This window comes from Pristis pectinata, chromosome 9 (assembly GCF_009764475.1).
Source record: "Pristis pectinata isolate sPriPec2 chromosome 9, sPriPec2.1.pri, whole genome shotgun sequence".
Classification (NCBI taxonomy): domain Eukaryota; kingdom Metazoa; phylum Chordata; class Chondrichthyes; order Rhinopristiformes; family Pristidae; genus Pristis; species Pristis pectinata.
The window spans coordinates 63,842,955-63,857,506 of record NC_067413.1 but is presented as its reverse complement, the minus strand read 5'-3'; the positions used below and the strand labels follow the sequence as shown (position 1 = coordinate 63,857,506).

General features: G+C 41.0%; 1 protein-coding gene across 1 annotated transcript in view; it reads left to right on the top strand.

Annotated features, from left to right (window-relative positions):
- LOC127574402 (EMILIN-2-like) overlaps positions 1-14,552 on the top strand; it is a 64,909-nt gene that overhangs the window by 15,163 nt on the left and 35,194 nt on the right. The window contains exon 4 of the mRNA XM_052023401.1: positions 6,055-7,992. Within this exon, the coding sequence (XP_051879361.1) occupies positions 6,055-7,992 (1,938 nt within the window). The remainder of the gene's footprint in view (positions 1-6,054; positions 7,993-14,552) is intronic.

The following is a 14,552-nucleotide window of genomic DNA, read 5'->3' as shown; positions in this document are numbered from 1 at the left end:
AGTAGGAATAAACAAGTCTTTTTCTGGGTGACTAGTGACGTGCCAGAATTCCACAGGGATTACTACTTAAGCTCTGGTTATTCACAATATAGATCAATGATTTGGATGAAGGAACTAAATGTAACATTTTCAAGTTTGTGGATGATGCACTGCTGGGGGGTCAGTGTGCAACGTGAACTGTGGAGTGGATAGTGTGATTTACACAAGTTGGGTGAGTGGATAAGTGCATGGTAGATGCAGTATAATGAGCATAAATGTGAGGTTATCCACTTTCTTTCCAAAAGTAAAGACAGATTATTATGTGAAAGATGGTAGATTGGTAATAGAATGGTGATACGTGTATCAATAATTTGGATGAGGGAACAGAATGCAATATTTTAAAGTTTTGCCAACAACACTTAAACTGGGTAGGATTGTAAATCATGAGGAGTGTGCAAAGAGGCTTAGAATCCTACAGCATGGAAACCGGCCATACAGCCCACCACGTCCACACTGACCATGGGGCACCCATCCGTATTAATCCCATCTTCTAGCACGTGCCCCATAGCTTTCTATGCCTAAGTAATTTAAATGCTTGTAGCGGCTAGCTACACACTACACACTACCAAATGAAGACACAGAGTCGCTGGTTTCGAAATCGAAGGTCGAAAGCCGACCGGGGCGCAGTGCGCCTTTAATAGCCGAGGAATTCCCGTACTACAGTTCCCGCGCTGACGGCACGCGCGTGTCACCTGACCTTCCCGCGCGAGGGCTTTCCCAGCCCAACGCTGGGGAAGGAGGAGGGCCCCACGCCATCTTGGATCGGGGCCTCCGACGACGTCGCGATGTCGGGAGCCGGTTCGGTGCCGGTGCGGTGAGTCGCTACATGCTCATCTAGACACTTAACTACTGTCAGCTACTCTGCTTCCACCATTCTCTCAGGCAGTGTATTCCAGGTACTTGACATTCTTGACAAAGGTACTTGACAAAAGGTCCCCCTCAGATCCCCTCTTACCCCTTACTCTAAATCTAGTTTTATCTACTTCAGATATGGGGAATATTTTCTGTAATCTACCCTATTGATATTCCTAATAGTTTTATACATCTCAACCATGTTGCCTCTTACCCTCTTTCATCCCAGAGAAAACAGATCCAGCCTTGTATCTGAAGCATTGCATCCCAGGCAACATCCCAGTGAATCTCCTCTACACTCTCACCAGTGCTATCATATCTTTCCTATAAAATGGTGAACAGAACTGAGGTCTAATCAATGTTTTATAAAGTTGGATCATGACCTTCTTGCTCTTGTATTCAATGCTCCATTTCACAGTGACCTAAATAGATTGAGCAAACGGACAAAAGCGTGGCAGATGTTGTGTAACATAGATAAATGCAAAGTTATCCTTTTCAGTAGGAAATATGGAATGGCAGTGTATTATGGTGTCAGATTGGGAAGTGTTGATCTACAAAGTGACTTGGTTGAGCTTGTACACCAGTCACTGAGAGCAAACATGCAGGCATAACAAGCAATTAACAAGGGAAATGGTATGTTGACCTTAGCACCAGGAGGATTTGAATATGGGAACAAGGATGTCTTGCTGCATAATACAGTACCTTGATGAGACCATACATGGAGTATCATGTGCAGTTTTGGTCTCTTTACCCAAGCATGGACATACTTGCTATAGAGAGGCTGCAGCAAAGGTTCACCAGACTGATTTCTGGAGTAGCAAGATCTCTGAGCAGAAATTAATTCAGTGAGTTTGTATTCACTCGAGTTTGGAAGAATGAGAGGGGATTGAATTGAACCAAACAGAATTGAAACATTCTGACTGGATATGGGGAGGGTACCTCCCCTGGTTTGGGTCAAATACAAGGAGTTACAGCTGTAGGACTGAGAAGAGGAGAAATTCCTTCACTCAGACAGTGGTGAACCTTTGGAATTCACTACCATAGAGGGCACTGGAGGAAAATCACAGAATATGTTTCAGAAGGGGACAGATAAATTTTTAGTTACAAAAGGTATCACAGGTATTGGGGAGCAAGAAAGAATACAGTATTGAGATTGATGATCAGCCATGGTTGTGTTGAAAGATCAGGCAGGTGGAGCAGGCTCAAGGGCCAAATGACTTGGCATAAGTCTACTTTCTGTGTGTGTGGCTTTATATGTAAACACCGATAGTTATACAATTCAAAGAAATTATGTGATCCTTTGTTACCAAATTTTAATTTCTATATTTGATTCCAATTTATTAATTTAATTTGTATGCTCTTCAAAAAATTAACATCCTTCATTCAATTGCCATTATTATATTTACTAAATGTTTATTCTTTAGTGTATTTAGTATATCAGAATCAAGTTTATTATCACTGACATATGTCGAGAAATATGTTGTTTTGCAGCACAAGACAGTGCAGTGAAAGACATAAAGACATAAAAATTACTATGTTACAAAAATAAATAGTGCAAAAGAGGAATAATGAGGTAGTGTTCATGGATTTATGGACCATTCAGAAATCTGATGGTCGAGGGGAAGAAACTGTTCCTGAAACATTGAGTGTGGGTCTTCAGGCTCCTGTACCTCCTCCTTGATGGTAGTAACGTGAAGAGGGCATGTCCCAGGTGGTGAGGGTCCTTAGTGATGGATGACACCACCCCTTGAAGCACCACCTCTTCTTGAAGATGTATTCGATGGTGGGGAGGGTTGTGCCCATGATGGACCTGGCTGAGTTTACAACCCTCTGCAGCCTCTTTTGATCCTGTGCATTGGAGCCTCCAACCAGGTGGTGATGCAACTAGTCAGAATGCTCTCCATTGTACATCAGTAGAAATTTACAAGTCTTTGGTGACATACCAAATCTCCTCCAACTCCGAATGAAGTAGAGCCACCGGCATGCTCTCTTTGTGATTGCGTCAATGTGTTGGGCCCAAGATAGATCCTCTGAGATGTTGGTGCCCAGGAACTTGAAGCTGCTCACCCTTTCCACCGCTGACCCCTCAACGAAGGCTGTTGTGTATTCTCCCAACTTCCCCTTCCTGTAGTGCACAATCAATTCCTAGGTCTTGCTGACATTGAGTGTGAGGTGGTTGTTGTGACACCACTCAACCAACTGACCTATCTCACTCCTGTAGGCCTCCTCATGGCGTTCTGAGATTCTAACAACAACAGTCATGTCATCAGCGAATTGATAGATACCGTTTGAGCTGTGCCTGGCCACACAGTCATGAGAGTAGAGCAGTGGGCTAAGCATGCATCCTTGAGGTGTGCCTGTATTGATTGTCAGTGAGGAGGAGGTGTACTACCGATACACACTGAGTGTGGTCTCCCGTTAAGGAAGTTGAGGATCCAGTTGCAGACGGCAGTACAGAGCCCCTGGTTTTGAAGCTTGTTGATTAGTACTGAGGGGATGATGGTGTTGAACACTGAGCTATAATCAATAAACAGCAGCCTGACATATATTTTGCTGTTGTCTAGGTGCTTGAAAGCCAAGTGTAGAGCCAGTGAGATTGTGTCTGCTGTAGACCTGTTGTGGCAGTAGGCACAATGCAGCGAGTCCAGGACCTTGCTCAGGCAGGAGTTAATTCTAACCATGACCAACGTCTCAAAGCACTTCATCGTAGTAGATGTGAGTGCTACCAGGCGATAGTCATTGAGGCAGCTCACCCTGCTCTTCTTGGGCACCGGTATGATTGCTGCCCTTTTGAAGCAGGTGGGAACCTCTGACTGCAGCAGATGTTGAAGATGTCCTTGAACACTCTAGTCAGTTGATTGGCATAGATTTTCAGTACCATTCATACCAATAATGGGCATTTTTTTGTCCAATGGTTGTTGGTTTCAGGGGATAAATAGAGATTATTTCCACTGATTGTACCAGCAACAGGAATTGTAGCTTGGATTAATGCACAAAGCTTGAAAGGAAGGGTAAAAAAGTAATGACAATTTTTTTACATTATAAAAAAAATTTCCACAAGTGAGCTTGAAACTTAACCATCACGATAATTATGAGGCTGCAGATTAGGAGAGGAATTATAGAAATTATGGGAAGAAATGGGGATTAAAGAGCAGCTCTGATTTGGACCCAACACTGGGTGAGCCAGGTGGTTCTAGCACTCACCATTGCATTACTGGGTTGGAGCAATTCATTTTGATTTTATTTTTTTTACTTGTGTCTAGCAATACTGATATTTGTTTTCTTGTGGTTTATAGATTAGTTAACACTCTAGTTTTGAAAGGAATTTACCAATTGAAAGGCTATGGAGGCATAATCCTACAGAATTGCTTTTATCAGGTTAATTGTCTTCAAATAAATCCAGTGTCTTTCATTTCAGAGAATAATTATTTATCACAGTCTCCATGTGAAATTGTTTTACAACCATTGAACTGTGTACAATCACTGTATGAGTAGAGCATTATTTTCTATGAACAGTCAATGCCTGATTCATCATCCAGATCTGAAAGAGTGGTTATAAGAAATTTATTGGAAGATGGATATATAATGGCCCAAACACCATTTTAATCAGCTTGTGGTAAATAGAGTTAAGGAATTTTTCCCAGTTCCTTCCTGGGTGTCCAGTGATTCAGAGGTTCCATCCCTTGTATAAGCAGTGAGTCAGAAGGGAAGGGATATCTGTCATCATTAGATGTGCTATCCCTCCAAATACTCTTTCTGTGTGGCTTTGAGCCCAAACCAAAGTGGCAATGAATTCACATTGAGCCATCTTAGGTTAAAGAGTGCATAGCAAGGGACTGAGTGAATCTAGGCCCTTAAATGGAAGTGATGTTGCAAGCACAAATAAGGGCATCCCCATTAGCTACAAATCATTAAAACCATGCCTAAGGTTATTGCACTCTCTTAATTTAGGTTATCATTGTTCTGAGCACTTCCACCAATAGATCATCGTGGTTTAAGTACAAGTGAGCGACTTCTGAAGGCATTTTGGAGGCTGTTTAAGACTTGGCCACATTGCTGTAGTTCTGAAGTCACTTATAGGTCAGGCTTGAGAAAGGACCACAGTTTACCTTCCCCAAAGGACATTACTGAAACAAACAGGCATTCACTAGTTTCGTGATCACTAATAGTGGTACTAGCTTTTTTAAACTTATAAACTAATTTCAAATCTCCTAGGTTCTGTGGTGGCATTTGAAATTGTGTCTCCGAATCTTTAATCCAGGCCTTCAGCCATCATGGTACTGTTCCCTGGAACACTATAGCGAACGACACTGTGAAAGTACTTACAACCCAAGAGTTAGCACATTTCGTGAGACTGGCTCTCCATCAGTTTCTCGAGCAATTTAAAACAAAATATTAATTTACAGAATTTGGGCTTTGCTGGCAAGGCTAGCATTTTCTTCCCATCCCTAATTGCCCCGGAGAATGTGGGTGAGTCACTTTCATGAACTGCTAGAAGTCCACTTGTGAAGGACGTTGACCAGTGCTGTTGGGTGAGGAGTTCTGGACACCCATTGGTGGTCATTAAGTGCCACACTCACCAGTGACAGGAACATCCTTGGCTTAATGGGCAGGCATGGAAGTGTAGCGGTTAGTGTAATGCTATTACAGTGCCAGTGACCTAGGTTCAATTCCAGCTGCTGTCTCTAAGGAGTTTGTACGTTCTCCCTGTGACTGCGTGGGTTTCCTCCCACATTCCAAAGACGTACGGGTTAGGAAGTTGTGGGCATGCTATGTTGGCGCCAGAAGCATGGCGACACTTGCGGGCTGCCCCCAGAGCACTCTATGCAAAGATGCATATCATTGTGTATTTCAATGTACATGTGACTAATAAAGATATCTCATATCTTAATGTGAAAAGAAAATAGATGGAAGCTCAAACATTCCAGAAGTTGCAGATCCCGACACATCTCCCTATGGGATTATGAGTTCATTCTATGGGATGTAGCTAGACCTCTTTACTCATAACTGGCAGATTAAATGTTATTAGTTAGCATGTTAAATGCAATTCTGATTAGGTTTTAAATATTTAAAAGTTCACACCTTTTTTTAATTGATGTTCTCTGTTGATGTGAATGTACGTTCTGTATAGATATAATACTGACTGACTGTATGTTTATTCAGTCCCCGAAACGACAGAGAGCCAAGGATATAAAGAGCCATCTACTGACGCGCAAAGCCTGAAAATCCAGCAGTTGGAATATGAAGTACAACGCCTTAACCAGGTTCTGGAAAAAATGCAGGCTTCAGTAACGGGATTGGGTGACAGTCTGAGGCACAGTGTCCAGGAAGATACCAGCAAAACACTTGCAACATTGTTGAACAACCTGAGACTATCTGGCAGTGCTGTTGGCTTTGAGACTGTTCATGGTTCAACTATCCAAGAGAATGGAGAGACATTTTATCAATCAGAAATGGGTGAAGTGATGTCTAAATTAACAGAAGTTAAGGATGCATTAAAGACTAAGAGTGATATGCTGGATGAACTGCATGGAATGGTGAATGGACATGACGGACAATTGAAGCAGCTCATGGAAGCAGTTCAAGGACCTATTTCTACCCATTCTCCTTTTTCAGATGGAGACTTTTATCAATCTTATATTGATAGCAAATTTGAAACTCTCAGGGAAGAGATGATGGTTGGCATTGACATGAAATTTGCAGATCTGAAGAATTCCTGTGAGTACAAGTTAATGTCTCTCAAAGAGCAGTGTGAAGAAAATGAATTGCAGTATGAGAACATGGAAAAATTACTTGATGAGAAAGAGGATGAACTGAGAAAGGAGATCAGTGGCATCAGAAATCTTCTAATGCCATCACCAGGCCAGTACAACTGCTGTACTTCCATAGGTGCCTTAAAACGCCGATTGAATAATATGGATGAAAGGGTCTACAGAATAGCTGATGCAAGCCAGGCATTAAATGCTAGATTGGATAATGAAGTGGAGCGTTTTACAACTCTTAATCTGGAAAATATGTTTAGTGAGAGACTAGAAGAAATTGAATCTAGAATAAATGTAACGGAGAGAAATGCTGAAGAGCATTGCTTTTATATTGAGTATAATCTGAGAGGACTCATTGAAAATGAAGTTGATGGTGTGAAGGAACTGCTAAAGAAGCAGCTCCAGTTGTTACGGACCAAACATAATGACGATTTGGCAGTAATTGGCAACACAACTTTCAATGCTGCAATAGGCAGTGAGCTAGAATCATTACTTCAGAGTGATCTGAATTCGAGTAATGATCAAATCAATAATATGATGGAGCATCTTGAGAACAGGTTGCAGGAGATAGAGAATGTATGCCAGAGTGGTTGTACATCTGATACAAGGGAGATGAATGACATCAAAAAGGATTTAGAAACCTGCAAGAACGATCACAAGGAGCTGTTATTAAAAACTGAACAAAACTTAATTCTTGTTAAATCTCTTAACAGTACAGTTCATGAAGGTTTCAAGAAGGTGGAAGAAAATACGGATTTAGAAATGACACACAGAGAAATTAACAAACTAAAACATGCATTAAACACTGTTGAAGATACTGTACAAACACAGTGGGAAGGTCTGAACAAGAGTACTGAAGCACTCTTAACCGTCGAGTCCATGTTAACGAAGAAACAGCAGGAGTTCCTGGATAAAATTTACAAACTGCAAGAAACGGACAGAAATTTGGAAACCCAGCTGCACAGGAATGAGAGTCAGTTCAATGAAATGAAGGAACAACTGGAGCAGTTAACGGGTCAGATGGCTAAAGACATTATTACGTGTAAACATAGTACCCAGGGTATCCAGAAGGAAGTTTCCCATATTGATAGCAAGGTTGCACACATTGAGAATATTTGCAGTAAGCTGGATAATATTTCTGGCAGCCTACAGCGGATTAAAGATGGCCTGAACAAGCATGTCAGCAGCCTTTGGAACTGTGTCCATCAGATAAATGAAACTGTGAAATCACACACTACAGATATTGTCACGCTGAAGACTGCTGCTCGCCAATTCCGAACTCAAGTCCCCAAAGTTACACACAAAGTTGAAGATGTCCTTCCACTTCAACCCATACCAGGTAAGATTCAGTAACTTTGACATATTTTGTTTCTTGCTAGGTTACACGAAATTCAAAATATTGTGTCTTTTGGTTGAGAATATATATTAAATATCCAATCAATAAAATATTGTCGGTCCATCTGACATTTTGGCATTAAAGTTGGTTTAGAAACATTGAACCTCAGGCAATATACTTTAATGTTGTATGATATGCTTAATTCATAATAGTTCCCAACATAACGGATGTATAAATGCCAGTGCGTCATGCTGGTTTTAGTTAACTCAACATATTCTCTTCAGGCATTGTCTGACTCTTGAAGAACAAAATCTATGATTATTGTGCTGAATGTCTTTCATATTTCAAGCACAAAATTTTACATTTTATTTCAGTTTTCTGGAACCCTAGCAGAGACACTACTTTTCATTCAGTTTTCATTTATAAATAGATGCTACCATCCTGACACCAGCTGCATTGTGCAGTAATGTCAATGGAAGAAATAGATCCAAGCCAGTTCTTAATCTAGTTCATAAAATAAATCCAGTGTCCATGCCAGGACCAGAACAGGAGTCAGTGGCAGATTTAAATGTTCCTAAAGGAAAAGATTAGAGCATACCCTTACCTGAAATTTCACCCATGCATTTCTTACCTCAAGTTAAAATGGGGTGGGGGGCGGGGGAAGGAAGTTATTGATTTTTAATGGCCATTCGGTGCACCTTGTATCATTTCAGTGCTTGATTTTTTAAAAATATTTTTCATTATTACACATTTCTAGTTCTGTAATTATCAAGTTCTGATTTCCTGTTATTGTGGAGTTCTGATGTATATTTTGGCTGGCTTTCCCACTGTCAAAATGACAAGTCCCCAGTGTCCTTTCTTTGAATTTCTATCATTAGGATATTTGCACTTTTTTAAGCAGGTTCCTGCCCAGTCTTTGGAAGCCTGCCAAGAGGAGATTATGAATAATATGTTTCAGGTCTGAAACCTCTGTAGCCGATGGTGTTCCAGTGCCCTGTCCTCGGTGGAAATGGACACACTGAATCTTCTAACATAGGTTGCTGGCCCCATATACTTTCCATCTCAGATACTCCTTACTCTGCAGCCTAACCTTAGCCTTCCTCCCGGTGAAATTCTTACACATGGCCTGTTCAATGCCAGAGATGATTGCTCTAACAATCTCCTCATTGGCCTCCCATAATAAAAAGTGCCAAAGTTTGTCTGCTGTATCCTATTGCACAATATTTTATTCTCATTCGTGCACTTTGGTTTCCAGATCCCCAAAGCCTCAAACATAAAATTATTGGTCTCATTGATTCCCTTCATGGCCTCATTTCTTCCTACCTCTGTAACCTTTTCTAGCCTTGTAACTGCCTCTAGACTAATCTTGACCTTCTGTGCATTTTCTACCCCAGCATCACCAGTCTGGATTTGGCACTCAAACCTATCCCCTTTTAAAACTTTGTTTACTTTCAATATTCTTGACCAACCATTTAGTTAATCCTTTATGATAAGGTCATGTCTGTGAAACACCTTTGAAAGATTTTTGAATGTTCTATTAAATGCATGGTGATAGTGTTTGACTTGATTAAAACATAAGATCCCGAGGGGTCTTGACAGGGTAGATATGGAAAGATCTTTCCTCTTGTAGGAGAATCTAGAGCTTGGGGTCACTGTTCAAAACAAAAAAGGATCGGTCGCTTAAAATAAGAATTGAGGTGCAATTCTCTCTGAGGGTCATGTGTCTTCTGAACTCTCCTTCCTCAAACAGCAGTGGAAGCAAATTCTCTGAATACATTTAAGCAAGCAGATGAAAGATTACCATGGGTCGCAATCGGGAGGTGAAGTTTCGGTTAAATTAGCCATGATCTTGCTAACTGGCAGAACAGACTTGAGGGACAGAGTTGCCTACTCCTGCTCCTAATTCATATGTTTGTAGTTGGTGGCATGTATTCCTCTGTGACATTTTAATAGAGGCCTGATAACCGGGCTGTATGTAATTCTATATATAATGCTGTACTTCCTTTGTTACTTGCTTCTCCCAGAATTTTCTACTCAAGTTACACTGAGGATTCAGTGTTCTTGAAGTGGAAAATCTAGGTTGCTCTGTTGAGTGGAAGCACAGCTTACTTCTGCTCCAAGGTCTGTTTTTCACATTCAGCCCTCTTAAAACATGTATTTAATAATTTCACAGCTGTAGAGATCTGTTGGATCTGTCTCAGTTTTAATTTTGTTTTGAACTATGTGTTAACTTTTCATCCAATGCACTGGTAGCCTATAACTTTCTGCAGGTTTGGATCTGTTCTCTAATTTCAGCTCCTTGAAACCTTGCCTAAAGATTGATCCTTTCAACTCTCAATTAATTGAACAAGGCTTATCTTGCAGAAATTGGCTAGATTTCTTAATTGCCGAGCAGTAACCTTGCAGGTTAGTGGTTTGCAAGTGAAAACTTACAAAAAAAAAAGTGCTACAGAAATCTGAAATGTAAAACAGAAAATGCTGAAAAAGCTCAGCGGGTCAGGCAACATCAGTGGAAAGAGAAACAGTTAATGTTTCAGGTCAGACACTTCATCAGAACTTGCATGTGGTGTTGGGGGAGGATGGTGACCATTGTGGTGATCTTCTGTGCCCCCACATAGCTTTCAATAACTGAACATATGACGAGCACTGACCAGCTCTTGTTGATGGGCCCTCCACTTGAAGTCCAGCAACAAGTTGCACCATTAAGTGAAATGCTTTAATTACATAAAATCAAAGGAAATAATTCCTCGATGGTGCTCAGTAAGTTAACTGGTTAGGTTGTTGGACTTTGAGATGTATAAGTTTGCATGCTCTCTGGCTCAGTCCATGGTCTGAATGAAGTCAGGTCATGCTGGAAATGCACTCTTGAGTGAGGAGATACAAATTGGGATTTCTGCTTTTGATGGCAATTCAATGAAACCTACAGGAAACAACATTTGTTTAGATTTTGGTGAGTGTGGGGTAGTGGTCAGCATCGATGCCTTCCACAGAGGAATGTTCTAGGCATTCTTAATTAATTAGTTCTCGGGGAAAGTTGGCAACCATATCTAAGGCTGCTTTTGCCTTTGAGAAGGATGAGAAAAATTGGGAAAAGGCAGGGTAGAGATTACATCACTGAAATTGTTAGGACATTGTAATATTACTGATTGTGTACAAACATTCTACTACAGTTGTATATGTGTAAAATAAAGCTATCCATCATTTTATTAAAATCAGTTCCTTACACCTTTATCAGTATTAGTTTCAAAGCTAATTTGGTTGTTAGATTCAAATACTGAAATCCCAATGATTTTCTGCCTGGAGTAGGTCAGTAACATATCAAACTATACATTTATTATTGGGTGACATTACTATCAGCCTTTTTACACAACAATTGGAGAGTTGTGGCAATATAGTTAGTCAGTAAGCAAAGTAGTCTTGTGTTTGACTGTTTGTCACCTCAAGTGAATCAAGTACTAAGAATTGTTATTGGCCTGAAGAATTTTAATTAAACCTATCACTTAAGAAGTACAGTTACTAATGCATCATAATTAACTTTACAGCAAGGCATTCTCTGAACTCGGAAAACCTGTGAAGATGTAGTTTCTTTTGAAAGCAGAAGCAGCAGAGGTCCCTGGCACTGAATTTCTCTTTGGTGCTGGTTTATCTCTTGAAGTACAAATGTGGCAGCATTCATTGTAGAGTACACCACAGAAGGAGGTCCACTGAGTCTGTGATAACTGTTAACCCCTTCAAGTCAGGGACTTCCTTTTGAAGGTTTCTTTTGAAACTGCTTCAGGAAATGCATTTCAAATTCTGGCCCACTTTTTCTTTATCATCTCATCCTTGGCCTTTTATCATGTTTATATTAAATTGAAAATCTAGCCAAATAAAAACCACACGTGACCAAACATAACCAAAAGCCTAACAATCTGCCAGTGCAAAAATCTGGAAGAAAATTGATAGCAGGTGTAGTCATAAAACTAGGCAATCCAGTCAGTTTGGGAGTGGCGAGATGTAAAACTTTTAATGGGATCATGGTGCATGGAATTCATTAATTACATCATCCAAACATGTGTTGGAATGCATAAATCTTCATTCTTTTGTAGACTAGACTGGAGAAAGCCTGCTTTCTTACCAGATGTCTCTGGGTCACTGTCTGGAAACTTGGGAGATTATCTCTTGAAGCGTGTGGATCAGATTTTTTCTGGATGTCTTTAGGCTTTGAGGTATAAAAATCTGTGTGACGATGTGTGCTTTGAGTCATTAATGTAATTATTTCATCCACCATAAGCACGCAGCTTGCCCCAGTCACGTCGTCTAAGGAGCAACATATCCCCTATCACTACAGGACAGGGGAGAATTGTAAATATGAAGTTGTTAAATACCAAAGATTTATTATCAATTTTTACTAAAAAAAATATGTATGATCTCCTTTCATCTGGTCATGGCTACAGTTTGTGTGATATTTAGCATGAATATTGACAGAGGTGTTTTGATTTTCTTGATGTCCTGGTAATTTACTCGGCCCAAGACAAGTTGCCACCAATGATCATCTGATCCCAATTATCTCAGAATCTCCAGTTGTAACTATTACAAATTTCTTAAAATCAGCTGGTCTTTTAATAAGATCTGAGCCAAAGCTGCCTATATAACAGAGAAAGGAGGTGTTAAATAAAAAAGAAAGCACCGAACTCTATTGATTAATGTACAAATATAAAGGCAAGGTGCTCTTAATTTGCAACAGCTAAGTTGTTAATTATATTTAAATCCAGGCAAGTGCTAGTTTTTGCTGCATGAAGAATCATATCAAAACTTCCTTCTAAACGGCAGAATAAATAGTGGGTACATGTTGAGGGCCCATTGTTGCAAAATTCTAGCATGCTTGAGGTCCAAAGTGAAGAATGGGGGAGTAAAACAGAAAATCTGTCCAGCTCGCAGGCTGGTGCTAGGGGAGAGAGGCATGAGCTCTGTGGGCTAGTATGGCATCTAATGGAAGTCTGTTGGGATTTGTGGGCTGAGGCATTGGCTGTTTGGGGATGGGGAATGGCCTGATTGGGTATTGTTGCCCAGTTTCGGCTTCATCAAGACCACTCTGCTTCAGATTTCATCAGTGGTTTAGTCAAGGAGCTTGTGTTGAGAATCAGAATCAGATTTATTTATCACCGACTTAGATGACGTGAAATTTGTTGTTTTGAGGCAGCATAGTCCAAAGACATGAAATTACTATAAATTACAAAAATAAGTAAATAGTGCAAAAAAAAGAATAACGAGGTGGTGTTCATGGATTGTTCAGAAATCTGATGGTGGAAGGGAAAAAGCTGTTTCTGTATTGTTGAGTGTGGGTTTTCAGGCTGCTGTATCTCCTCCCCAATGGTAGTGGGCATGCCCCAGATGATGAGGGTACTTAATGATGGATGCTGCCTTCTTGAGGCACCACCTCTTGAAGATGTCCTCGATGGTGGGGAGGATTGTGTCCGTGATGGAGCTGGTTGAGTCTACAACCCTCTGCAGCCTCTTGCGATCCTGTGCATTGGAACCTCCGTACCAAGCTGTGATACAACCAGTTAGAACTGTACATCCACTGTACATCTATAGAAATTTGTATGTCTTTGGTGACATACCGAATCTCCTCAAACTCCTAACAAAGTAGAGCTGCTGGTGTGCATTCTCCAATGAGGATTCTTCAATGAGGACTGGTGTGTGTTCTCCCTACTTCCCTTTCCTGAAGTCCACAATCAATTCCTTGGTCTTGTGATGTTGAGTGCGAGGTTGTTGTTGCAACACCATCCAACCAGCCGATCTACCTCACTCCTGTCCACCACCTCGTTGCCATCTGTGATTCTACCAAAAACAGTGGTGTCATCCACAAATTTACAGATGGCATTTGAGCTCTGCATGAGTGCAGAGAGAGTAGAGCAGTGAGGCGAGCTAAGCACGCATCTTTGAGGTACACCTGTGTTGATTGTCAGCGAGAAGGATAAGGAGTTTGTACATTCTCCCCGTGTCTGTGTGGGTTTCCTCCGGGTGCTCTGGTTTCCTCCACATTCCAAAGACATATGGGTTAGGAAGTTGTGGACATGCTGTGTTGGTGCTGGAAGCGTGGCGACGCTTGCGGGCTGCCCCCAAAACACACTACGCAAAAGATATATTTCACTGTGTGTTTTGATGTACATGTGACTATTATTTTATGTTACTACCGATCCACTCTGACTGTGGTCTCCCGATAAGGAAGTCGAAGATGCAGTTGCAGAGGGAGGTACAGAGGCCCAGGTTTTGAAGCTTGATGATTAGTATTCAGGGAATGATAGCTTTGAATGCCAAGCTGTAATCGATAAACAGCAGCCTGACATATGTTTTGCAGTTGTCTAGGTGCTCCAAACCAGAGTGGAGAGCCAGTGAGATTGCACCTGCTGTTGACCTGTTGTGGCGATAGGTGAATTGCAGTGGATCCAGATCCTGGCTCAGGCAGGAGTTAGTTCTAGCCATAACCAACTTCTTGAAGCACTTCATTGGATGTGAGTGCTACTGGATGATAGTTGTTGAGGCAGCTCACCCTGCTCTTCTTGGGCACCGTTATGATT